Here is a 27,310-nt window from a genome sequence, read left to right as displayed (position 1 = left end):
TGCTCTCGAAGTCCTGACTCCGAAACTGCAAAACTGAAATCGGCTAACTTGATGTTTAGAAATGTTTTGGATGTCTAGTTTCCCTGCAGCTGCCCCCGAACCACTACAACCACCACTCCTGAAGGTTGATACTTTGAAAGCCACTGGTATAAGTGTGGACACGTCGTCAGAAGCTGCAGTCATGTTTGTGTGTGTGTGTGTGTGTGTGTGTGTGTGTGTGTGTGTGTGTGTGTGTGTGTGATGAAGTGAAGGTAGTCGACACTGAGATCATAAGATACCATCACTGTCGCTGCGTTTTGTCCCACATCTACCTCGTGTTCCCCCCGGGCTGCTATGCCTCCCTCTGCGGACGTCCCACTCGGGGACAGGCAGCCTCTGTTTGTGCAAACTCAAGCGTGTCCTCCGCCGTGCTATTCTGCCTGCACGTGTGTGTGTGTGTGTGTGTGTGTGTGTGTGCGTGTGTGCGCGTGTGTCGACCTCTGCATGCCGATCTCAGACCTCTGCATAACGTCCAGGAAATCGCAGGGAAAACAGAATTTACCGTTGTGTAAACAGCCTCATGACAAACTTCTGGAGAAGTCTTCCAGCTCTCTATTTACACGATCAATTATGTTCGGCGAGGATAAGAAGCTTTTCAATGAGCAGGGAGGAGTGCACAGACGCATTGTGTCTGCGGGCTGCAGCAAATGGTCTATGTCATTGCTTACTGTGTTCCAGCGCTGGCCACAGCCAGACGCGCTCACTCTAGCTGACAATCTCACAACCCCCCCCCCCAAAAGCACAGAGCACTTGTGTGAATATGACATTTTGTGAAAATCTAAATTGCAAGGCTGAACTCTTTAAAAGCTTGACAATTTAACCTCTCAATTGACTAATCTTTAACACAAAATTATTTCATTAAATGAAATGGGAGAAAATGGAACAGAGGGCTGTTTTGAAAAGTGATTGTTATGCAAATTGTGCTGCATAAAATACTGAACACTTGTTCACCTTCAGCCCTTTGAATATGAGAAAATTCACCATCGAGGGGTCAGATAGAGCTAATTGTTCTGATATTTGGTTGTGCTATTAGACAAAACTTTACATCGGAACGATTCTAAACAAGCTGCAGGGTTAAACTTGGGTTTTATTATAAGTTAGACTCAGCATGTGTTCTCATCAAATGTTTATTAAAAAGAAGTCATTCAGCTTTAAACTAAACTAAACAAAACAACTTAAGCTGAGCACTTAATTAGATCTAGCTTGTCCAATCCAAAGGTAACTCATGGGAAAGAAATATCCAGCATGGGGCAGCACATGTGTACAATGTATAACTGAGATTTTTGTGACAAAAAAATACGTGCTAGTTTACATTTTTGGATGATTTCTGTGACCTTAACACACATAAAACCAACAGATATGCGCAGCAGTACTGAATACTATTTTTGTCTTTTACAGTATGCCTTTATCTTGAACCACTTTGAAGTTCAAAAGCTTGAACCACTTTCAAGCTTTTGAAATATTGACAGCAAAATAAATTAGTTAAAAATAATTTAAAAAAACTGAATGCCTGAAAAGTTAAAGGTTCTGCAAATGCATAGTTAATTCAGAGCATTCTTACAGCTTTGCGCAGCATCTAGCTCCTTTTAATGGATAAGAATAACAATTAATATTAGTTAGTTTGTAATTTTTTTTTTATACTTCTGGAGCACAAATTTTATTTAATTATTTAATCATATTATGATCACATCATAATAATAATTAGTTTTATTATTATTATTATTATTATTATTATTATTATTATTATTATTATTATTATTATTATTATTATATTTTAATTAAGGATAACTAGTCTTGAAACCTATTTTAAGAGATAACTCTGAAGCTATTTGATTTTTGGTCAATCTCATTACAATTTTATAAACCAAGCTCTTATGAATGCTCCGACTTTACCACTGACCAAGCCAAGATGGACCGGAGTGGTAAAAACCAGCATAGAGCAGCAGTGGTTGGAGAACGTATTGACCTGCAGACCAAGAGACTTTGGCTTTGCTTCTTTGCGCCCAGTTATTGTCCACCTCCACCTGTGTACATACGCAGTAGCAGCGTTTCAGAAAAGTTGTGTTTTTTTCCCCCCGTCTACAAGGAGACAGGGTTGGAGCATTTTCGAAAAGTTCCACCTTGGGAGCTGTTTTCAAAAAGGTTCATTTCTAGTGGCTCCAAACACCGTTGTCATGTAGACAGACACCTGAAATGCAATGAAAGTTTTCCGTTTTCTCTTAAAAACATAGTGTAAACGGGGCCAAAAAAGAAAATGTTGCCCTCAATGACACATCCTACCGATTCATGTACGTTTTATGAACAAAGAGAATTAGTTTGGAAGACTGCCTGGCATTTGCTGAGGGACTGATGTGCCTTCATGGTTTTTATTACTTCGTTCATCAACAGGATTGATCTCCTTAATCACTGTGCATCCAGATGGGTGCTATTAGTTGAGGTTTTCGTGAGCAATTCTACAATTCTTTGGTAGTACTCTTTGGAGTCTGCAAGAGGAATGCTCTGGAAGCTAATTTTGTGATCCATGCAACACTTGTCTTCCAATTTCCTTAGGAAGCACATCAATTTCCTTTAAAACACCACAATTGCATGTTGTCATCTTAGCATTCCATCTTGGAGGTTGAAGGTTGTCTCAGGTCATCGTTTGTAATGCGCGACTATTTTTAATTGTATGTTCGGTCGAAACCACCCAACCTAAGAGTACCAAACCCAGCATCTGGCTGATTAAAATAACTGTATTTTAATTATTATCTCACACTTCAGAAGCAAAGTAATCAACTCATTCGTCAGGGGTGAATATCACGAATGTCGATAAAGTCAAAGCTAATATCAAACACAGATTTAAATCACTTTTTTCCAAAAATAGAGCTTCTGGCTTTCGTGCTCCATCTTCACCACATCTGGGACATTTCTGTGAGGCTCGACCAAAAAGTCACCACTCTAAAGACCAGCGTCACTGCCATGCACCAGAGACATTCCGATATATTATTATAGGAGAAACGAAAATAGCCCCTACGGATATCGTCCTCGTCACCGGTCATAATGAGCAAGAGGAGTAAAGATCACAATGTTAACTGTAACAAACATTTAGATCCGCTGGCCTCAGGGTTTCTGGTCACTTTAAAAAAAAAAAAAAAAAAGAAGCCCAGTGTTTTTGCAGAGGATCGTGTTACTGGACACAGCTAACCAAAATAACATATTTCATATCGACTAACATTGACCTTGGACGGGAAGCGGACATGTCCTGGTAACAGATGTTCACATGGTGTCTGGAGAATGGTGGATCTGCATGAGACAAAAACCCTTCACGTTACAGTCTACACGGGAAAAATGCTTTTGTTTGACTACATTATAGTTTTGCTATCAATATATGTACATTAAGCAGGGTTTCAATGACCATTGGAACACTCAACACTTTTTTTTTTTTTGCACAACACCAGCAAACAAAGAAAGAAAAACTAAGATGCAAAAGTTGTGTGTGCAGCAAGTGTCCAAAAACAAATATTTCAGTGATTTCTTTTAAATGTCAATACAATTCCTAAGAGGTACCTCTTCTGAATGCTTAAGTTGAACTTTTCATTATTTCTCCAAAATGTTCAAATGTGAAGATTAAAAAAAAATTCAAAACTGGATTTAAATTGAGCCCATTGAATCAACAAGCAAGAACAAAATCTACCCGAGGAGAAAAAGACTTGGAAAATAGTTGATAGTCAAAGAGTTTCGGTGTTAAAACTGCTATGTGAGGCACATTCTGAGTGAAAACCAGAATGCAAAAACCCGACGTCTCCCTCCAATTACTCCGCTGGAGGCCTGAGCAGTCTGTTGGTATTGAGCTCATCATTAAACACATGTGATAGAACCACAGAGCAACAGTTACTTGCTCTGACTGAGCCCGGGAACATATGGCGGAGATGAGGCGGCATTTTGACTGACAAATTTATAACCTAACGCCACATCAAGGCGGTCGCCGCGCACACACACACACGCACACAAACGGATACGCAGTGCCGTCCCCATTCACACATAGGCATATGCATGTAGCGCTGCACAGAGCGCTGATATCGCCTGCCAAGGCTCCTGCGAGACAGGCAGGAGAGCTAATGTGCTTCCCACTGAGATCACACGCCGCAACAGAAGCAGCACACATCAGGGTTTTAATCACCTTGTTTTACAATGAGTCAAAAAGGAGGGAAAAGACAACACGCCTCTAAGCTGGCCTCTTCTGCACTCTCAAATTTACAACCCCCTGTAAGTAATTTCAGTATTTATTTTGAAGGTTAGGAAAGAGGCACTGGGTAATAAGTGCAGAGAAGTATCCTTGGCAGACGCCGTGTTTGTCTTTACCTAATATTTTTTAAATAGCAAGTCTGGGATTCGACACATTCTTGGGTTTTAAAGGCAACAGCACAATTTATAGACTCGACTCTCCCCCAGCGGTCATGAACTCTGGCTGAGTGAATCATTATTGTCTAAAGCAGAACTGATCAGCTGTTTCTTATAAGCACACCTCATGAATGGCGGTTAGAGGGATTTCAGGCAGTCAATCTGAAGGCCAGCAGACCTGCTCAGCCCCTAAATGATACATCAATACACATCCAGCCAGCCTGGAACGAATCTTGGTTAAATATCAACCACCAGCAGGTAAGCACAACATTCAGTTCTAAGTTACTTACATACTATTCCTAAGACTTCTAACTAACACACCATCCACCAAATGACAAATTAATTTCACAAAACTCACTTAGGAGCAATTGAGTCTGCACAAAGTGGACCCATGAGAGAGAGAGAGAGAGAGAGAGAGAGAGAGAGAGAGAGAGAGAGAGAGAGAGAGAGAGAGAGAGAGAGAGAGGTAGACTGAGGATACAAATGTTTTCCAGTGAAATATGTGGTACTTTAGCTGGCTGTCCCTGTGGGAAGCAAGACAACACAGTTGCCTCCATGAGCTAGTCTTTGAGAGAATACAACAAAAAAAAAAAGAAACCGTTGAATCACTTCATTTTCTCTATTGCACTGTATAGTGTCAAAAAATGCACGGTATTACTAGGGTAGCATAGCACCAAGGCTGTAGGCCAAGGGACCGAGCTGACTGTGCTGGGCTCCAGCTCGTTGTTAATGAGTGGATAAGTCATACTTTAATCATGTTTAGCATGTCGCATCACTGGAGTGTGAGCCCCGACAGTCTCTAGCATGTAGCATGTAGCAAAGCTCGCAGTTTCCTGCTGAGCACTTGAACTGAGAGACATCGAGCTAACTCTGCTGGTCCAAATGCCTCTGGTGATTAAGTTGCTGGTGTTGACGAACTAGCTTTCACCTCCTGTTGATATTTTGGCAGATCACGGTTTACATTCTGCTTTACGTTAGTCATCCTCATTATCATTAAAGAATGTCCAAATTGTTGATATCGCTCGGGTGCTCTTGCGTACCTGCGGGCGACGTTGCCGACACATGACGTCACATTGCGCTCGCTGGAGTTATAGTGTACTGTTCTCTGTGCACGTGTGTGTGGTTTCATTGAAGAAACAAGAGCGCCAACTTGTGGCCCAACATGCCAACTACATAGTTTTCAGTGTTTCTGCCGTTGTCGTGTACACAGACATCGTTTTCAGATCGGTGCCACGTAAACGTGAAACTTTTCTGAAAACTGAAACACAAAAACGATGCGTTTTCACTAGAAACGTCACGGAAATGGGTCTTAGCATGAATGTTTTTATTGCAGACGGGGAGCACGATCAGCTAACTTCATCAATCTTCCATTGTTCAATAAAATGTGCACGCAAATGCCCTCCTCCCAAGGAGCAACAAGATTATATTGTAATTTATTTTAAAAAATGAGACAAGGAACCTTCTACTGACCTGTATCGAGGAGGAAATATAATGGCAAGTTACAAGATCCATGACCAACTGAAAATATAACCAATATGGTGAACACCAGAGGGAGGAGGGAGAGACCGAGGCCATACCTTGTGATTTGACATTTGTCAAACGCCAATGAATCATAGATTTTTCAAAAATCAGCTTAATGAGTTTCAATATGGCAATATTAGGAGAGCCAGGCCATCCATCTCCTTCCTGAGCTTCATGATTGAATTATGAGGCTCGCTTGTCAGTTGTAGGCCATTCCAATGGGAACCAGTAGGCAAACACAACAAGCGGACCCAAGGCTGTCAACATTTAATTTGCACCTATCGAGGAAAAGTACAATTACAAACCTTCTGTAATCAAAAGTAGACCTTGAAAACTGGAAACCAAAGTTCCTGTTTTGTATGCGGGTGAGAACGAGTGTATGAAACAACAGTTGTCTTCATTGTATTGTTTCAGTTCAGATTCAGGGTTTTGTAGCCTTTTTAAGAGTCAACCGAGGAGGGAAACATGAAAAGGAATTTTGGGGACCACTTGTCTATTACATCCCAGCCACTGACAGGTGCCATAACAACATAATTATTGTTATTCACTTCAACAGTCGTTGGTCCAACTGTCAAAGCTTATTGGTACATATCCTCATATTTCATAAAATAATTTACAGTACTCCTACAAGTATATTTGTTTTTTGTTTGTTCTTAACCAAAAGAATTTTGTAAACACGTATCACCAAAAACTTTACAACCTCAGTTTGCACTACAGTAAATTAACTAATTGAGAAAATGTGCACATGTGACCTCTTGTGAAAAAGGTCATTGTGGAAGATCATCATCAGCATAAAGTTTAATTTCATCACATAAAGTTTGTGAAGATGTGTATGCAGTTAAAGAACATTTAGAAAAACTGTAAGAAGTAGCTTCAAACACAACATTGCATCTTGGTCTTGACCTTCAGACCTCCCAATCTCGCAGTTCTCATGAGCGCTGATGTTCTTGGCTGCGGATATTGTGGAGGGAAAAGGGCTTGGGATCTAAAAGTACTGCACCCTCTGGAGCTTAGACGAGTGATACTGGAAAGTGCACTCATCTACAGATGAACAATTTGCTTTTTTAAAGAAATCTTCCATATCACTGGAGATAAGCGCAGAGAGAGAATGAGAGATCGGCATGACTTCTCGCAGCGTGAGACAGAAGAGACAAGATGTTTTACCAGGGTCATTTTGGTCACGTCTCTTTAGATTACCAGCTGTGCGTATGTGTGGAACGCCATTTCAGGCATTTTACGTGCTGAATATCTTGATCCTCCCTACCCTTGTAAGGTTCCTGAATGAGGAAATGTGCACGAGTGAATGGACTGGGATGCGTATGCACTGAAATATTCATGCAGAAGTACTCAGAACTCGGAAGAGGGTAGAGCACAAACAGCACCTTGGAAGTGAGAGAGAGAGAGAGAGAGAGAGAGAGAGAGAGAGAGAGAGAGAGAGAGAAATGCCCCCAAGGAATATCAGCAAACGAGAATAAGAGAGTTGGAGTGAATGGAACTGAAGGAAAGAATATACAGATTTATATTTGGAGCACTACAAAAAAAACTAAGATGTTCTGACATGTCACATATCTTCAAAATGATACACGGAGATCAATGTGAACCTTTCTTTTCTTTGATCATGTGTTACATGGTCGCGCAAAACTGTCCGCCTACTGTGCATCTCAAATCTGCCAGCTATTCCAGTGCCACACTTCCTGCTGTGTCTCCTGGGTTTCCACTATGTCCATGTCTGACATAACTTTGTAGTAGTTTGGAGTTATCTTTACCCCAACCTGACTGCCTTCTTAATTCCACAAATGCTCTCAAGCCCCCCCCCACCCCCACCCCCACCCCCACCCCACCCCACCCCCCCCCCACCACCCCCCGTCCTTTCAATGGCCCACAAGTATAGAACAACCAAAATTGGATTCAGGCGGATAACTTTCATTTTCCCTCAATAAAATGTAAGATTGAAGAGGTTTTTAAAGAGCTTGGCAACAGAAAACATGCAACTCATACATAAGAACATTTATAGAAGCATTACAAAAATGAATTCTATCTACAAATCCGATATTGAGACATTTAGAAACTGACTCAATCTTCTTCCTGTTCATTCTCATAGAGCACGTCGTGGAGCATCTTTTTTTTCTCCAGCTTTCATCACCTGAGGATTCTCCTTCAAATCTTTATGATAAGCGAATCCATTGCTGCAGCACTGTGGGGAGACATGGTTAGGTCTTATTTCTTCGTTGAGTGTTCCTTCTGTATCTGTGTGTTTCTGCATGGTACAAATGCTTGAGGCTTAATTGTTGACTCTTATTTGTGTGTGGGTGTGAATGTGTGCATGAGTGATTGCATGTCCCACTATGTCAGCTCTGTCATGGACTGGACTTGTTGAGGGTGTACCCTGCCAGTTGCCCAGAGTCAATCAGAACAGGATCCAGCCCCTTGTGACCCTAATTTGTCCATTCATACAAGATGGATGAATGGTTGGATTGATTCAAATGCCAAACTGGCAACCTGTCCAGGGGCCAAGGTGGGAAAGGCTCCAGCCCCCTGCAAACCCCAGCTTGGATTAGGCTGGTATGAAAGGATTGATATATGGATCGGTAGAGATGGTTAGTGAAAAGGTTAGAGGGATTTTCTTTCTTTTTGTTTGTTGTTACTAAACTTATTATCTACTGCCAATAAAGTATAAGATGCTGAAAATACAAAAAAAATTCCTCCTTGTGGCTCTCATTAAGTTTCCTTTAAAGCTAAACTGAGCCCATGAGTGAGTTCAATATACGGTCTCCAGCTGACTTTACAGCTGTTGTTTTAGATCCAAGTCTATACTGTGATCCTGAATGTGCACATAAACGGCACTTCAGCAATTTTGAGCTAAAAAGTCTGAGGCTAAAGTGCTTGATGACACCTCACCTGGTAAGGTCATCTAGAAGGAATGCCAGAACAATAATGAAACATTGCAGAAAAGATTAGATCAGATGTGCATTGTATTATTGTATTAAAACCCTGTAAGACAGCAAATTTGGTAACTGCTCTGCAAGATTCATTTCCCTCCAAAACTAAAAGACAAGGCTTATTTTCACAGGAACGTTAGATAAGGTGCCTGAAAACAGGCAGTTTTTTATATAACGATAAATGTGACCCACAAAGATCAAACATGAGTGGCACATACATGACATGATGTTGGTTTTCTATATTGCTCTTGGTTGCTGCCGTCCTTCACATCAAGCCCATTAAATAGATAATAATACTTTATAACCAACCCTACCAATACGAAGTAATCCTTCACCTCATTGCCGTAACTGAGTAGGTTGCCAACAATAACAGCTATTAATATTGGCACCTTGAAATGTTTCAGAAAGGTTAGCACAACCTAACCCTAACAACTCTTGCGATAAATATCCGACAAGGCAATGTGTCAGAAAACAATCTTTGTTTTACTGACTTGTGTTGTTCATTTTATGAAGTGATGTTCCCATACTGGTGTTGTTTGGTTATTTTTAGGTTTAGCACTGATATTTTTAAATTTCCTAAGTCTTTTATGGAATTACCTTAATTATTTCCTGCATATATAATTTATTTATCTCTTGTGTGTTTTAATTTTCATTACTATTATTATTATTGTGTGCTTTAAATTGTTGTTATTATTATTATTCTACTCTTATCATTAAAATTGTCATTTTAGTGTGTTAAACTGTTTATTATTTGTTTTTCGTTTCACTTAGGATTGAAAAACTGCTCTTTATAACCAGGGACTTGGTCTTAGTACCAACTTCTACAACAAAAATGACACCCTGACACGACTTTCACTTTTTGATTCTTTGTCTCTACATTGTATCTGCCATAATAATTATGGCCACTAGAGGTCCACCTAAGTCCTACCTTCTGTTACAGTAACAATCTGTAATTAGGTCTGAAAAAAACTGGCAATGTGGTAAGATGCATAATAAAAACAAAACAAAAATGACAACATTGCATCAGCCACTGCTGTAGGTAGTGTTTAACTATTCACCCAAGGTTCGGTTTTATAAGCACAGCTGAAATGCAGTCATGAACAGCTGCACAGCTGTAAGGCAAAAATAAACAGTCTATTCCTCTGTGGACAAAAGTGTCAACTAACAGACGTTTGGAAGATTAAACATAAAATCTTGAAAACAATGAGTCAAATAATTGGATTTTTAAAAATCTGTTATGAAGTTCAACATCACAAACAGAAAAGACACACACAGCAGACAGTAAACAGTTTTTGTTTACAAGTCAATTGAAAAGAAAGGTGTGCTGATTAAAACTGCTGTTTGTTGACTCAACTGGACGCTTCATCAAATTTTAAGCAACACAAATGAAACGGAAGCAAAAGAAGCCTGGCCACATCTACAAATGTGTGGCGTGTCCTAACCCTTGGACATCAAGCTCAATTCTGAGGTTCCTGTTAAATAAAATATACGCAAAATTAAAAAATGTCTTCATGCCACAATATTTAAATAATCTTTATGTCAAAAGAAAAGGAATACTTTTGAGATTTCCTGGAATTGGGACAAGACTGTTGACAAAATGATGTTGGTCTTTGGTAAATCATTGGGTGTTGGAGTTGTGTTCTGATCTATCAGACGTGGATTATGTATTCTTATAGCGAAGGTTCTCTCGTTTATTTGGATGTGTAACATCAGTTTATTCTTATTTTCATGCAGTTTGTGTCAGAACTTGTCATCTGCATTTCAATTGGGGCTTTTCATGTACATAAACAGAGCTGTCCAGGGTTACATGGATTATACTTCATATATTAACACTTCATATAGTCACCTAATTAATTCAATGAGTTCCACACACTGTGATAAAAGTGTATAGTTCGCCCTGCCTGCCTCGTTTCAGTTATGGGGACGCGCATTCCAAGAAGGAAGAGGGTTCATGTCAAAGTCACTGAAAAATTTAAATGTGAGAGTCAATTTAAGCTCTCACATACTGAGCAACACTCAGCAGGTGACACACTAACAGTCGCACAATATGCAAATTCTGCGTGACCCAGGTCTGGTTACAAGACAGTGAGAGGGAAAAGAGCAGTAGCAGCAGTACTGACTTAAGTTTTCAGATATGCTGGTACGCAGTGTGGATCCCTATGCACGCAGGTTCCCGCGGTGCACACACTAAAGTCAGCTGTGTCACCGAGTCCCTCAGCCAGCTTCTCGACAATCAGGGGATATTTCCCCAAACAATTTGTTTAGTTTCACTTTCCTTCTACGTCGTATCTCTAATCTTCACTCCATCCACACGTCTCTTTTTCCAATCTGTCCCTCGGTTTCTCCACGGACAACTGGCGCGTCTCAGGACAGGTGTCCACTGCGAGCTCAGCTGCAGCCCTCTGCGATGAGAGACGGCACCCGTGCCGAAACCTTTACACCGGACAGGAACCAAGGTCAACAGAACTGTCAGGGTGAGCTGAGAACTCAACTCGGCACTCCCTCCCTTCATCCTCCCCTGCTGTCTCGGACTGTACGGACTACAGCCGGGGGTGTTAATCAAAGACATTTTGCCATGCCATGAGTTTCTCACACTCAGAGTTTATTTTCATCTCTCCTTATTTATGCTAATGTCGCTTCATTTGCTCGTTAGGTTGTTTTCCCACGGCGTTTGCAGGCTGCTGTATTATAGCTGGGGTTGTTCCTCGTAAACATTTTATAGATGCAATATAATCAAAAAAAAAAAAAAAGGCAGGAAAGCAAAGCAACAAAGCTCAATCTGTGCCTTTAATTAGAGGTGGCATTTGGATGTGGGTTTGTGCACCTGAATGTGACACAGTGTGCTTATAGTGCAGCGTGACGGTGACGATTTGACCTTTAATTGAAATTACGGTTCAGAAAGTTATTAGAAGGTTTGAAAGGACTTTAAGGCAGAAATAACGATGATAAATGAGCAGTTTGTTCAAACCAATGGTAATTCTTGAGTGAGCGTACAGCTTTGTGCCAGTGCACTGCCCAGTAATGGTTAAAGATTTATAGATTTGGTCTTTTTCAGGAGCTTCTTGTGCAAGTTTTGCAAACTCCACCCAATCGTAATGTTCAGTTCGGAAACAGGTGGAAATGCAGGACGTTACTGGTGTTGCAATAGAAAAGAATTACATTTTTAAAGGTCCCATATAATGTAAAATTCACCGCATAATGGTTTTCTGTCTGTGTATGAGGCCCCAGAAGTGACGAATTGTGAACTGAAGAATTATATTCCTGGAGACATCAGAGAGATTCAATACATGCAATGAGAGGATTGAACGAGAAGTTCATGTAAGTTTGATAAACCATCATAAACCAACCATTTGCGGGGAAACTACAAGAAATCCTTTATGTCAGGGTTGTCAAAACACATCTTAGTTTAAGGGCAACCAAGAGTCCAATATCATCTTGAGTGGTCCAGACCTGTAAACTAGTGCTATAATAACCTTTAGATTTAAACTTGAATGTTTTCTTTGTTGTGGTGCAGAGTATACATGATGTAAATGTCTCTATTTTCACAAATATCAAACAATTTTTGGCAAAAATCTCAACATATGGCATGGGATGGAATCTTTTGGTAGAAAACACAGCGAAATGTCAAAAACCTCTCACCCTGACCAGATGCTTTGATCAATGAAGTAGCTAAATTTCTTGCAACATCTCAGCTCTGGTCTCAGTGTCCACTATTTGTAGGAAATTTGTTCCGAAAAAAAAAAATCAAGCCAATTTTGGCCCATGGACCTTATGTTTGACACCCTTGATCTAAGTGAGTCATTCATGCTTTCAGTAGATTCAAGGCGACACTAATAACTCTCTCCTGGCTGGGTGCAGCAACACTGAGCGAAGATCAGTTGTTCGTAGTGTATTTACCACACATGTCCATTCATTTGCATACAAGAAGTCCATTGTCTCATTAGGAGGTGAGAGCAGGAAGATACAATGGAGCGTGCTGGGGGACGTTTGAGTTAAGCTTGTTTGGCGGTCTATGAGGACAGATTGGTATGTACATACTTCCCTTGATATATCTGTTTATTTGCCCAGCACATCTAAACAAAAGAGCGAGCAGGGAGGCCACTTCAACATGACAAAGGTCACATTTCCTAACGCAGGAAAACTGCTTCCTGTTCGGCCGGACCTCGGCTGTGGGGTTCCGCTCACTGAGGAATGGTGCTCCGAGGCAAGGTGCAGATTTATTTGCGGTGGTCTGAATGCTAAAAGGCACACACACACACAATTGAAATTTACCCAGTTAGATTGAGACTTAGTTTACAATCTTTTTTTAAAGGTAAAACGTTGAGTCTTGGGGTTATGTATCTGTGTAGACCACTTCAAAAAAATCTAACTTCGTTAGTACCTGCGGGCCACGACACAGCTCCTCTTTGACAAATGCTGAAAATCAAACAAAGCCTTTAACCATTCTCCACTTAAAAGAACAAAAGCACCCCTGCCTACACGGAAGCAAACACCACTCAAAATAAATTGCCGTAAGCAAAGTGCTACCATTAATCAACGGTGCCCATAGCTCAGAACAAGCGGTCGGCTGTAACTTGTCAAGGGCCTTTACATTTAGTATTTGCTTTTACACTCCAAAGGCCGACCGCAAGTTTCCAAGAATAAAGCAGACTATTAATGTGGCACTCAATCTGTGCACCTGCAGAGAGAGAGAGAGCGAGAGAGCGAGAGAGAGAGAGACGTGTGGGGAAAGTTATCAGCCCTTCAAGTGTTTGAAGTGCTATTTCATCTGGAGGAGAGGCACAGATGAATACTAAGGGAGATTTCTCAAAGTTCCTGTGGATGTGCTAAAATCTATGTTTGAATAAGTTTGAAAAGAATGCAAATAATATCCCTAAAGAGTGCATAGGGAGGTGAGGGGAAGACGAGGTAAGGTAAACGATTTATGGAGATGTGGGAAGTGTAACTCAAGACAGGTGAGGCTCAGCGGTGCTTTACACAAAGACAATGGCTTGAAAGTGATTTCATAGGCTGCGCAAGGTCCACGAGCACCATAACATGTACATTTTTTCCATTATTATCAACAACAATTTAGTCAAATGAGCTAAACTTCCTGCTGCAGATGGACTTGTGTGATGCACAAATCATCCAGAACATTATGGCCAGTAAAATGAAAAATTATCTTTTTTTAATGACACCTGTGAACTGTGGGATATAAAGTATTCAGCAGCAAATTAACATTTTTTTTCCGAGAAGTTGATGCTTTCAAAGCAGTAAAAAAATATCAAGTGTAAATATTTGAGCTACTTCAATAAGGACTAAATTCTGACACGGTCAGATCAACTCTGAAGCATTTGTTGAGTGTCACTGGTGAGCAATAGTCAGTATCTATCAAAAGGAAGGAAAAGCTGTGATCTGGTAACATGGATATGGTCATTGGTGGTGGAGAATGAAGGCCGATCTGTGTGGTCTAATCCAACAAACAAGCAAAGGGAAGGTGTCAGACACACAGTGCATCACAGTGGTTGTGAAAGAAGCAGACCTGCAGACCAACCAGGATAGCCCACATTGACCCTTGACCAACAGCAACAACGATGAGCTTGTAAACCTCATAACTGAACCATGAAGCAATGCAAGAAGGTTACTGAATCTGAATCGGGTTTTTTTTTTCTTTTTAACATGAATGGCTGGGTATCAGCAGGTTGCATTATAGAAAGAGGGCATCCATCCATGTGGATGTTATCTTGAGACCTTATATCTACTCAAGAGAGGATAATACACCCTACCACAAAGCAAAAACTACTCGGTAATGGTCTGAGGCTATCCCAATGGGATACCTCAATGCGGTGGGATAGTCTGTGTCTCTCTAGGACCCCTAGAGTTTTGTCGGCTGGAGCATTATACTCCTGGTGGAGCCACCCATGCAAACCCGGTTTAAAGGCAGAGACCAGATGAAGAATGAGCACTGGCCCTCCAAGTTGGGCTAATCACCAATTAAAAACTGTATTACAGAAATCAAAACTAATGTTGCAACCGCGCGCTACTGTGGAAGAGCAGAAGTACAAGATGCTAATGCCCATTTGGATCAATGTACGAGGCTGTCGCGGAGTTGGAGGAGAGAGGGCTTTGATGGCATGAGGCAAAACATACTGAGCAAAACTCCACCCGGCAATTTTCAGGACCTGAAAGATCTGCCGCTAACATCTCGGTGCAAGAGATCGCAAACGATTTGGTGTCATTTGAAGCCAGAAACTTGTTCAGCAAGTACACCGTCTAAGAGGCGTTCAAAGGCAATTCAAAGCATTGGGTATTTACCGTCCCCGTCAAGTAATGGGTGGAATATACATAGAATAGAAAGACTCACTGCCTTCAATTTGTAGTTTGAGATATGGTGGAGGAATTGCATAGCGTCATTCAAGATGTTATTCAAAAACAAAATAGAAAAGATACTACTCAAAATGTATAATCAAAAAGAAAATAGTTTCAGTCAGGAAAATCAGTACATTCCATGACCTTTACTCTTCATTTTCAAGACGGGGAATTTGAAATAATCTCTTCATGAAATTTGATGAATTCAGTACAAGGTTAGACACTCTTTTTTTTTTTTTTTTATCAAATCCGAACAATTCATTTGGATAAATCCACTGAATTCCTTCACTGTTGTTGCTCTACTCAAGCATCAGCACTGTTTACTTTGACAGTAGTGTGCATGTGCAATACTCAGCGGTCTTCCCTGTTTACAAACACACATCGAGTGGAGCATTTTGAAATTGGTGCAATGTGGAGGCAGTTTTCAAAAAGCTCCATTTTCCATGACTCTGACAGCTGCTGTCGTGTAAACGGGGCTTAGAGGCCTTATTGTGCTTCAGTATTCAGCACAAAGAACACACAGTAGGATAAAAAGCCTCCCTGAATGAGCGAGCTCCGACAGCTTTGAAATCAAAACATAGCAGAGTAAGACATAAAACCGTTGATCAAGCTGAATTAACTTCTGATTTTCGCAGGTGAGCCTTCAGGTTCGTTGAAGAGTAAAACAGCTGCTTCCTACTAAGTGTAGAAACAGCCTTAAGAACCATGAATACTTCCACATGCTGCTTCCATCAACTATTTTGGAATCAAACTAACACATTAACATTAAGCAATCAGTCAGGAGGACAATATTTTAACGTGATCATCTCAGGTCCTGTTTACGCAACAAAGTTCCAAATAAAAATGCATTGTTTTCGGTTTAGAGAATTGTCATGTTTACACAAAACAATGTCTGTTTACGTGGCGACAGAAAACTGTGAAAATGATGTCGTTTTCATGTAGCACTACTAGTGGGTGCTGTAGGTTGGTTTTGTAATGATACCACATACACGTGGTCACAGAGAACAATAGGCCAGAAACATAAACAATGGTGAGTAGACAAACCTTTGTATGGACAGACAAACCACTTTTATGATTAAAAGCTCCAAGTTTAAATTGTGACCCTTTCCCCTAAAAGATATCAAAGTTATATATAGACACCTCTGTCTTGATTTTTATCTGTATCAGTAAATGAAATAGACTCGGGCACATTTAATGAGAATCTTTTTTAAAGAGGCCACCATTGTTGAAAACGTGTTCACAGGATAAACTACATCAAATTGTCTGTAACTCACATATACTTTTTATAATTATTTTAAAAATTCCTTTCACAGAGTTCGTACACGTTACGAATCCTGAAGTAAAAATAGTGGTGTTCACTCATTTAATTTACTTTTTTTTTTCCCCACTCAACCCTCTACTACTTCTACATAAGATAAAGAAAGAGTGTATTGTTTTGATACCTCTGCTCATTACTGTACATAACAAAAGCCTCTCTACCAGCCGGGAGACGAGCACGCATCTCCAGGGAAGGCTGCCTCAGTGGCCTGTCACCCTGCTGATACAGTACCGTGCTGACACGCGGCTATTTGCACCACATCCACTCAATAAATTACAAAGCATCTGCAAATTTTGCTTCTGATGTGTTTGGTGACAGGCTGTGTTTTTGTCTGTATCCTGTGACTGTTATTGTTTTATCTGCTTCTCTAATTTAGATTGGCTAATTATAAATCTGCAGGGTGTTTTTTTTTTTTTTTTTTTTTCCCCAATTACTTGTTCATGATGCTGTGTTCAAATGTGAGAGAAAAATATTTCCTCTAAATGAACTTAGTGCATGTTTCATTGACCTAAATAAGTTTGCCCTATAATTACTGTGCTTGCTAAGTTAATATAAACCAAGCTTAAATGGAATGAAGCTTTTTGATCCTCACAGATCAAGGTTTACTGATGTGGAGTCACTTATTAAAAGCTTTTTGGTTTTATTCCTCTTCAAAATAAAAAAAATTTTTTTTAAAAAAGAATCTGTTCCAAAATGAAAAAAGCAGTTTATGTTTACGTTAGTACAAACATGCAGCAGGGTTTGCAAACATGCTGGTTTTCCATTAGTATGCTCATCACCACATCTAAGGCCTCGTGTTCCAAAAGTCATCAACATAAACTGTGAACATTATCTACTTAACCTGCAACTGCATAGGATGATGATTACGGAGCTAAATGGGAGCAAACAGCGATTTTATTGCAAGGTGATTGAGTAAATCTACAATTCAATTACAGTTCACAAATTGTGTGCAGATTTGGTGTAACTTTGAGGCAAATTTAAAAAATATTATATTTTATATTCCTCCGAAATATAGATCCTTTCAAATCATGAGAAAGTTACGAATGATAGAAAAAAAAAAAAGTGGCAATGGGTGAGTTGATTGCCACCCCAAAGGTATTTTCTAATATATCCATTTTATTTATATGCATTATTGTTGAACAGATTTAGATCATGTTTAGACAACAATGTATAAGTGAAAATGTAAAGCGCAACTTTTTAAAACGTCTCTTAACGTAGAACACCCTCAAACTCTTTCTTTGTGTCGATGTGGGAAAATGCAACTTTTCAAAAAAGCTCTGACTCCATCTACATGGAAACGGGTAGAAAAAGTAACTTTTTGAAAACACAAACTACATCTCTGACTCAACCGGGCACAGTGCAACATCTCTAGAATGCTGCTACTGTGCATGGGGACTGCAGCTGTAGTAAATAGATAAGCAATAACAACAATGGCCGCCTCCTGAGTGTCATGACTCCCAGTCCATGTTCTCCTGGTATTTAGTGGTTTCATAGTTGACGTGCACTCTTAATAGCAATCCAACTTGGTCGTCTGTCCATTCGAATGTCCGTGGACTTTTTGTATAATGTTAAGTATAATGGCCCATTATACTTGTTTAATTTTGTCTATTACTACTGCTTCTGTAGGAAACTAGGCCCTTTGGGGGGAAGAAAAAAGGTTGAAATTGCTTCCTTGAAGTGACTATTTCACACATATAGTGTATTTAATGTGATGGGTGTGTGTGTGTGGGGGGGGGGGGGGGGGGGGGGACAACAACAAGAAACAATAAAAGCACTCCATTATCTAGAATTTTGAGAGACATTCATTCAAGTACTTTCATTTGATCAGCTTTAATGATGAAAAATACCTGCAATACATGACTTTTGTTTCTTTTAACTCTGATTTCCATAGGGACTTCCTCAGTGGCTTTGCAGTTTCTTAATGAATGTGAAACTGAAGTCAATTCATTCGTGTTTTCCTCCTCTCTCTTCTTAGCTGAGGTAATATTTCAATTGGACTTCTAAAAGAGTCACACCAGGTGAGTTTGGTGACCTGGTTGTGGTATTATGAGGCTGAGCACACAAAAGAGCTTTTCTGTATTGATTCATTTCTCTTTAATGTGTGGTATCCCAACACTCATTTATCTTCGGTTAGGAAACCTGCTGGTAAATTGTGTCAAAGCTGCTTAAACCTCGTGAAATCAATTTAAAGCACTTAATGCTCATGCATGTGCACCCAGGGCCCCTTGACGGGGACTTGAGGATCTCCAGGGGCCCTTTAGCAGCACTTCAAGAACCCCGAGGGAAGAAAAAAATCAATCCTCAAGGAACTATGTGGAATAAACGAACCTTCTGAATCACATCAGGAGTGTTTTGACATGTGAGTCACACACACACCAGGTGGTACTTACAGAGAGACTGTTCTGTTGGGTAGGAAGCTCGGCTGCAGGGTGTCCATCAGGTCCACGTCGTCGCAGACCACCTTGACTCGGACGTGCTGCTGCCTGCTCAGCTCCTTGGACCTCTCCGCCGAGCAGTGACAGCTGTCAACGATCAGATCCGGGCAGTTCCTGTTGCTCAGGCTCGACTCGCACAGCAGGATTACGCACAGTAAGCGCAGCGCGCTCATCGTGGACGGCGGGATTTATTCGTGAACCTTTAATATTCCCTCAAGCGGTCATGCCCTCGCAGCCGGCGTGACAAGTCGGCACGGTCTCACGTTGCGATCCATGAAGCAAGACTTTGCGATCGAGCCGCGCGCTCCGCCGCTCACCTGCTGCGTCAACGAGAGCTCCAAACTTTCCGCGAGTTTCACGACGCGCGCCGCGTGAGCGCACGGAACCATCACAGGTGCGAAGTAGCGGACCACTGCTGGTCATTTTCCGTGGGTGGGACTCGTCCTCCCGCTGGTCCTACCGATGCGAGCTGACGGGGAAACTTGGAGCGGTGCGCGTTTAAACTTGCCACAAAGTTTTCTGCGACGCATCCTCCAGTGGTGAATCAAACCATTAAAAAGATCCTCCGGAAAGCAGAGAAACTCCTGTCTGATCCACGCTGCAGCGCACTCACTCACTGTCATCGTCCACTCATTGTGCACCAGGACTTCTTGTGTCCTCAAAGTCCCTCCCCGTCGAGACCGAACAGGCTCCGATGTTGGTGCAGAAAGTTTCCAGCAGCTGGTGTGGAAAGCTGGTGATCCTGGAGGGGTTTTGTGAGGGTCTTTCCTCCTCCAACACATCTGGGCTGTTGACCCTCTTCACTGTGCAAAATAATCTTGAACTTGGCTTTACTGCATATTGCCATATTATCAAGATTGACTGCTAAGTTATGTTTATATAAGTGCAATTCGCCCATTACTTTTAACTGAGAATGTGAGATTCATCAATGCAATTAGTACATTCCTTGTAATTCCGCGTGGCCAAAGAAGAGAAGTTAAAAATCTGAAATAATGACCAACAACATCATCCAGAACTCTGCTGGCTTCTCCATATCTGTCCCAACACTCTGGAACTCCCAATCTGAACACATCTGTGACTGGACTGAACTTAACACCGTCAAATCTCTCATCAAAACTCACCTGTTCAGAACTGCTTTTAATACTTAGCACAAATCTATTTCTTTTATTAAGTGTTTTTTAAATAAGTTTATAATGACGTTTCTCCATTTAAAAAAAATAATAAAATAGAAAAATTAACCAGGTGAGTCCCATTGAGTTTGCAGGATCTTGTTTTGAAGAAAGTCTTGGTTAAGACAGCAGCAGCACCAAGTTACAACTGCATTTAAGAAACTTTTTTTTTTTTTTTTTTTTTAAATACATTAAAACACATGGCGTGTTTACTGTAAAAGGTCATTCTTCAGGTCAGAATTTTCATCATGTATACTCTGTGCCACAACAGATGATTATGGCTCGGCTTTACTGTTCTGGCTCACTCGAGATGAAATCAGGTAAACTAAAATGTGTGTGACATCTCTGATCTACATCTTTTTCCTTGCACAGATCTTTTTTTTTTTATTTTTTATTATTAATTCATTGTAGGCATGTGGCATTTCAAACATTTTGTGCAATCACATGCATAACCAATATGCACACACACACACGCACACATCCTAAAATATATAATACACCTTTTGATAATAACAAATAAATTATAGCTTATGAAAATACATAGACCAAATAAGTATATATACATACACACACATACATAGATCATATTATATATATAAATATAGCAGTAAGAATGTTCTATCACATCACATATACATAAATAAACACATATATACATACCCAAACACATTTAAAGACTACATTTCAAGTTTGCATTCATATACATTCACTCCAACAGTGCTTCCCTTCCCAATATGCCTGTTCACACCCAAATCCTACATAAAAATATTCCAACAATTACCCATGTATAGTCTCATCTTCTGCCAGGCTCTGCTCTAACTATTGTTGCCATTATGCACGCAGCTATTCCCATAGCACAACATTTGAGATGCAAGATTTTAAAGGCTTTGAACATCTCTTTAATATAAACATCCATCTGGCTTTTCACCCCACCGCACGCAGAACACGACATAACATCATGAACTGAATGTTCAACCCTAAATATAAAACAACTCTACATATCCAAACCTTTTTCTAAGGTGGAGAAAAATATATCTTCATAGACTAATGGACAAATAATGACGGGACCAAAAAGATACCATGACATAATGCATCCAACACAATTTTAAAGATTGTTTGACCATGTTCGATATCATTGCATATGCATTTGTTTCACCATATGGGATCTGCCCTCTTCTTTCTTGTTGAAGAGAAAGGAAGCTGAACATGTTTCTACTGACAATCATTCCACAAGGAAAACTCAATATAAACGATTGGGTAGCAGGAGAAGCAGCAGTTCAGTGTTGGGGCTGTCATGCAGTGTGAGTAGTCACTGTTCCACGTTTCATAGTGCTGAAGCAATAATGATGAAGATAGACAATCTACAGACGGGCTGTAGAATGGTTTTGGTGGTATTCAAGGTAGCATTTAGCCTATCAAACTTGATTGTGAAAGTGATGATCGTACAGAACAGAGTGGAAGGCCTATATATAGAAAATAGATTTTAAGGTTATATGAAATACTGAAAAAGTTGAGGCTACGGACACAATTTTGGAGCTAAATTACAAACTTTCCGTCAAAGGGCTCAATTGGCATGGTTTCTCTAAGATGTTCAATTTATCCGTCACATAATTTAAAAACTGAATAACAAAAAATAGCTTTAATTATAAACTATGCAATAGAAAATGACCAAGCAGACTGTTTGCTCAAACTCCAAATTAACACTATGAATTAACCCAGAAATGAAGAATTCAACAGCTGATTCTCCTGCGTTAAGCAACAACTAAACAAACACTGATGCGCAATCCCTTTTTCTTCCTCTGTGATGATCTGGAATCATAATCCCACACAGCTTCACAATGTAAGTTTACATCTCTATTAGATTGTTCAGTGTAATATGAGAAGAAGAAAAGCTGTTGTGGTTCAGTTCCAGTGTTAAAGCATCAGGATCTCTCATGCCTTGATTGGCTGTGACAAGCACTGGCTGCACACAGAGGACACTTTATGAGTGAAGGACACACTTGTAAACCTGACATTCACTCCAACAACGGCAATAAATAAAAGAATAACGGTTGGAAAGTGACCAGGTTGAGGCAGTAACTCCTGTCGACATATGGAGGTGATGAATGATGTCTTCATTGGTGAGTTTAGAAGATCTTGGGAGATGTGATCAAGAAAGAAAATAGAGCTGTTTAGGTGCCGTCCTTGTCATATGTTGCATGCAAATAAGTGTGATTCTTGGAAATTAATGTATTTGTGTGTGAAATAAGCTGACTGATGACTAACAATGAAAATATCGCTTTGATCCTCACTAATGCCATTCTGTAGCTTTGGAAGCTTTCACAGAGGAAGCAGACAATGCAGCCTGATGTATTCCTCACAATTTGTTCATATTGTCACCAGGAGTTGGAGAGTTTGCATGGCCCACACAGTGTATCCGATGACATCTATCATGTCTCATGATGGGGGATCATCTACATGAAGGGCTTTGACCCCACGCAGAGACGGAAGCTGAAACAGCTGGTTCCCTGAGGCATGGGTGAGGATTCTACAACGGGTGTATGTGTGTGTGTGTGTGTTTATTCCGTGCCAAAATTCCTCCCTCATTATCTGCATTGTCCCTGACACAGGCCCGAGAGCACAAAAGGAGGGTTTCGAAGCCGCTCCCACTGACCCCGCAGAGCAGCCTGTGGTTCCTATTCTCCTCTCTGACAGGCAAAAACATGAGCTGCCTCCTCTCTATAGGAGCAGGCCGCACGGGGCAGGACACGTCTCTCCCTCCTGTGTTTATCCACATATGGAGTAATTTTCTTTCGTACCCTCTTGACACTCCCTCAGACTTGTCAGTCACAGTTGTTTACACAGATGTATATTTACCTCGTACCTCCTGGAAAGTGCAGAGGAGGATCTCGCCGCCGGCTGACCCGTGGGAGGCCAATGGGAAAGACACCCAGTGGAAGCTGACATCACCATTTGAAATGATCCGTATTTAATGGACCCTGACGAAACATTTTCTTGGACATGAGCCACGGCTGTTCTCAGAGCTACTTGTGTAGTCCCAATGCAAAGCAGTTCTATGCACACTGTTTTGTAAAAGTGTTTTATGTCTTCTGGCAACTGGCTCCATTTTAACCAATAGCCAGTTTCAATAGGGATCACTGTTCAAACATTATCCAAATGACAAAATCCTGTTGACAAATATTGCTGATTGGTGGTCGATGTAGAAGTCTTTCTTCAGCTAGAGCGCTCCCTCCAGGACACTGATGGAATCGCTGACTAACTCTTTTTAAGCCCAGTGAGAACTTTTTCTATCATTTCTTTCTCCAGACGCTCAGCACGATGGTCCTAATGGTCCGTGGTCGTGGCCGGAGGCAGCGTGAACAGGTCCAGGTCCACAAGTCCCTGGTGGCACTTTCCTCACACAGATTCATTATTTAAAATAATACTTTCTCAAGTTTCACCTTTTTGGATTCCATAAGTTGATTGGGTAAGCCCAGTGTCTATCAACCATCCCTTCAAATGATTCGTTGGTACAAACCTCTGAGATCCAAAGCCTTTATGCAATGAGTTCTGCAAATGTAAAGAAGTGGTTCTGTCTTTTATGGATGATGCAGCTCAGTTTTCCCACCCTCGCCCTGTTGAACACTTGTTGAACTCTTGATTTTACATAATGTCTTATCATCTACACCAGAAACGGGGTCAAGGGAAGTAGATTCTAGTCATCATCTCCAGTCAAGGTCACTGCTTCAGGAGAAAAGCGGGAAACATCGTACTAACAAGGCAAAACTGTTGGCCCTTGTTCGTTGGCCCAGGTGATCAGAAGTGCTACATTTAATGTTTAAGATTCATCAAACTGACCTCAAAATGTCAACGTCTACTCTGAAAAGACAGAATAAGATGTAGGCTAAGCACTGCTGTGGAATACGTTTGAGATGAATTTGCTTCTGTGTGAATTGAAACCATGATGAATTGATCTGCAAGCATTAAGGCTTCAGATAGCCAAGGCTCCAAAGAGCTCTATTTTGATGAATTCATGTGTTTTTATATTATCTATTTTCCTTATTATGAGCATCATTAAATTATTGTTCTCATAATACAACATGATAATTTAATGAAATAATTTCCCCATATTTTTCCCACATGATTGGCAACCAAGGATTTCCAACGTGGTGGCTGTCTTTGCTCCTCTCACATGTATTCATACTCTCCATACCACAACACAGTGAGGGACAGAGATGGGGGCTGAAAAGGTTCTTGGTTAAACTGACTAAAAGAACTACAATTTCCAAAACTGTTAAACTGTATTTAAAGCAATACAATATATACAACTTCATGAAATGTGTCCTATACATTTTGAAGTTAAACAGATCCAGACAACATTGAGGTGGAAACGGGCAAAAACAGCTCTTTTATTCTGCAGAACCCCCACCTTAGACAGGGACACAAGAGACATTTTAAATGAGAAATGTGCCGAGCACATTTTAATGCTTGAATAATCTCAAGGTATTTTGGGGGCCCGTTTACATGACAGTGCTCACAATTTTTGTACTTTCATGTAAGAAAAGTTTGATGTTTACACTGCAATGTTTCAAAAGCAATGTCTGTTTACACCGAAATGGCAGCTGAAATGCTGAAATTGGTGGAGTTGTCATGTTTGGCCACTAGTGGATTCTGTTGTTTGTTTTTATAGTGAAACCACACACACGTCCAAAGAACAATACACTATAACCGTCAACAATGGTGAGTACATGGACTTTCGTATGGACGAACGACTAAGTTGGATTGCTATTACGGGCGACTCACAACTATAAAACTGCCAAGTCCAAGAAGAATATAGAGTCGGAGTGTAGTAAATTCTTCATGTGCTGAAGAATTTACTACGGCCATGGTGCACATGCTCAGTCGCAGCGTTTCAGGAAAGTTACACTCTCACACCATTCCCACGGAGACAGAGTCATTGCATTTTCAAAAAGTTCCACCTTGGGATCCTTTTTTAACAGATTTTGTTTTCCGTGGCTCCAAGCACCATTGTCATGTAAACGGGCACCCAAAACCCAACAACAGATTTGCATTTTCACTTGAAAATGTGTAAATGGGGCCTTACTTGACCTGTCACATTTCCACACTCACACACCTATGCTGACAGCTGCCGTGTAAGGTGCTTGGACACCATCGGGAGCATGGTGGGGTTCAGTGTCATGTGCAAGCCCCCGCAGACAGACCAAGAAGGAGGAGTGAATGCCAACCTTGGGATTGGAAGACGACCTGCTCTACCAACTGACAGACGCTCACATTTGAAGAAATCCATTCATTTGAGAAGCGTCTCTCTATTGTGGAATAGAGTAAATGCATGCAGCATGCAACAAGTAATTATACTATATATATTAAATGAGTAAATATGGACAGATGGATTATTTGTGGCACTTCCAGTTCATTACCAGTGAACACAGTGGCATTGCCACAGATCCAGATAAAGAGCTTAGTTGTTGAATCCTGTAAGAAAATATCTTTCTTAATATTGTATTTTGAGGTGGTAGCATCTCCTCTATTTTCATATCAGCATGATTGCTGCTGTTTTCTGATTTGAGTCATGATTCATTGCACTTATGCAATGCATGCACACCTTTTAGATTTGAGATTTATAAGGTGTCCAGTTGATTCTGAAATCATTCATGAGAGTTATGATTAAAACATGTAGACGAACCACCGAATGGCATGTTTAAATCGTACAAACTATACTGTGACAAGGATGTCCTCTTGGTACAAAGTGGTGGCCTCTTCTACCCAAGTACCCCAGATATTTGGCTTGAGTTGGAATAAGTCTACACCAAACCTGAAATTATAATATGTTTAAACGTTTTCATCCACCCCTAACTGAAATGCCCAGAATAAACTGCTGGGTGTGCTCATCACTCTCTGTGCCAAGCCAAGTCGGCTGCTGACTTCAGTTCTGCATCTATTTTAAGTCGAAACCTTTCCACAACAGTTGCGGTCTCACCTAAACAGGAACAGAATTTACATCATAGTCCGGTCAGTCACAGCAGGCCTGCCTCTTCGTTCTTATTCAGAGGAGTGAATGAGTCAAAAATGAGTCAACCGCAAACTGAAGCACAGCAAACAGCATTTCTCTGCAGAGCATGTTCCCATGTTTTCCCTCTCTCGCATTTAGTGTTCCCAGCTCTCCATTATTACCTGCTGACAGAGATGAATAGGCCATGGCTGGGAGCGATCACAGTCCTCGCTAAATATTTACCTGCTCCACTTGAAGAGGCCAGGCTTCGTCAAGATGACAGACTCTTATTATTACTCCATGACTTTTGGGATAAAGGCTGGCGGCATTTGGACTTATTCTGCTTTTATGGACTTCCCACCTTGTTGCTGATAAACTGTAAAGGCAGATTGGAGCCGTTGTTTTGGCTTTCAGCAAATGTGGCAGCTGGTATCTGCTTTCATAGCACAATCATTACTAGTGGTGCTGTCTGCAGGCCGTAAAAAAAGTAAAGATGTTGTAATACACCCTCTGTGTTTTGGCCCGGAGGATAGACAGCTAAGGTTGAAATGCCTCTACAATAACCCATATGTTGATTTAAAGTACATGCAAAGTATTCATTTGTTACCATATGGGGTTTGAGAATAAAACTGTAAAGCATGTTTTCAGGTCCATAGCCAGGATACTGCTGGTCATAAATCCAGATTTCAATTAGTCTAAAGCAGCAAACAAAAGTGGCAGCCACAATCAGCAAACTTTTTCCATATTTCTCCCTTTTTTGTTGGAAATTTCTGATGGCACTGGAGGGAAAACACAATTTTATTCCAATTCTAAGATAATTGCAATTCAGTTCAATAAAACATTTATTGTCACATGCACATCAGAAAAATCAAATGTTTCTCCTGTAATATGAAATTATTTCTCTGTTGTCCACAGAGAACGGCAGCAGTGTATGATGAGAACAAGATGAACATAGGATGTAAAGTAAAACAGTGCAAGATGGGTAAAACTATAACACGTAAACAAAGGGAGTGCAAAACTAGGTACAAGGAATGTCTATATACAATATAGTTAAATATGGGTAACGAGAAGCAGTTGAGGTAGACTCTGACTCCTGTCAGCGGTTCCGGAGTCTGATAGTAGCGGGGAAGAAAGAGTTTTTAAATCCTTACTTCTGTACCAGCGGCCAGATG

General features: G+C 40.6%; 1 protein-coding gene across 1 annotated transcript in view; it reads right to left on the bottom strand.

Annotated features, from left to right (window-relative positions):
* Window positions 1-19,617, bottom strand: part of adgra1b (adhesion G protein-coupled receptor A1b) — a 229,241-nt gene extending 209,624 nt beyond the window's left edge. Inside the window, exon 1 of the mRNA XM_080481140.1 lies at window positions 18,936-19,617. Coding sequence (XP_080337266.1) covers window positions 18,936-19,153 — 218 coding nt within the window. The 5' untranslated portion in view covers window positions 19,154-19,617. The remainder of the gene's footprint in view (window positions 1-18,935) is intronic.
* Between the last annotated feature and the right edge of the window lie 7,693 nt (window positions 19,618-27,310).

The sequence above is a fragment of the Lipophrys pholis genome (genome assembly GCF_963383615.2).
Source record: "Lipophrys pholis genome assembly, chromosome: 15".
In the NCBI taxonomy this organism is placed as follows: domain Eukaryota; kingdom Metazoa; phylum Chordata; class Actinopteri; order Blenniiformes; family Blenniidae; genus Lipophrys; species Lipophrys pholis.
This window is presented reverse-complemented; position numbering and strand designations above follow the sequence as displayed.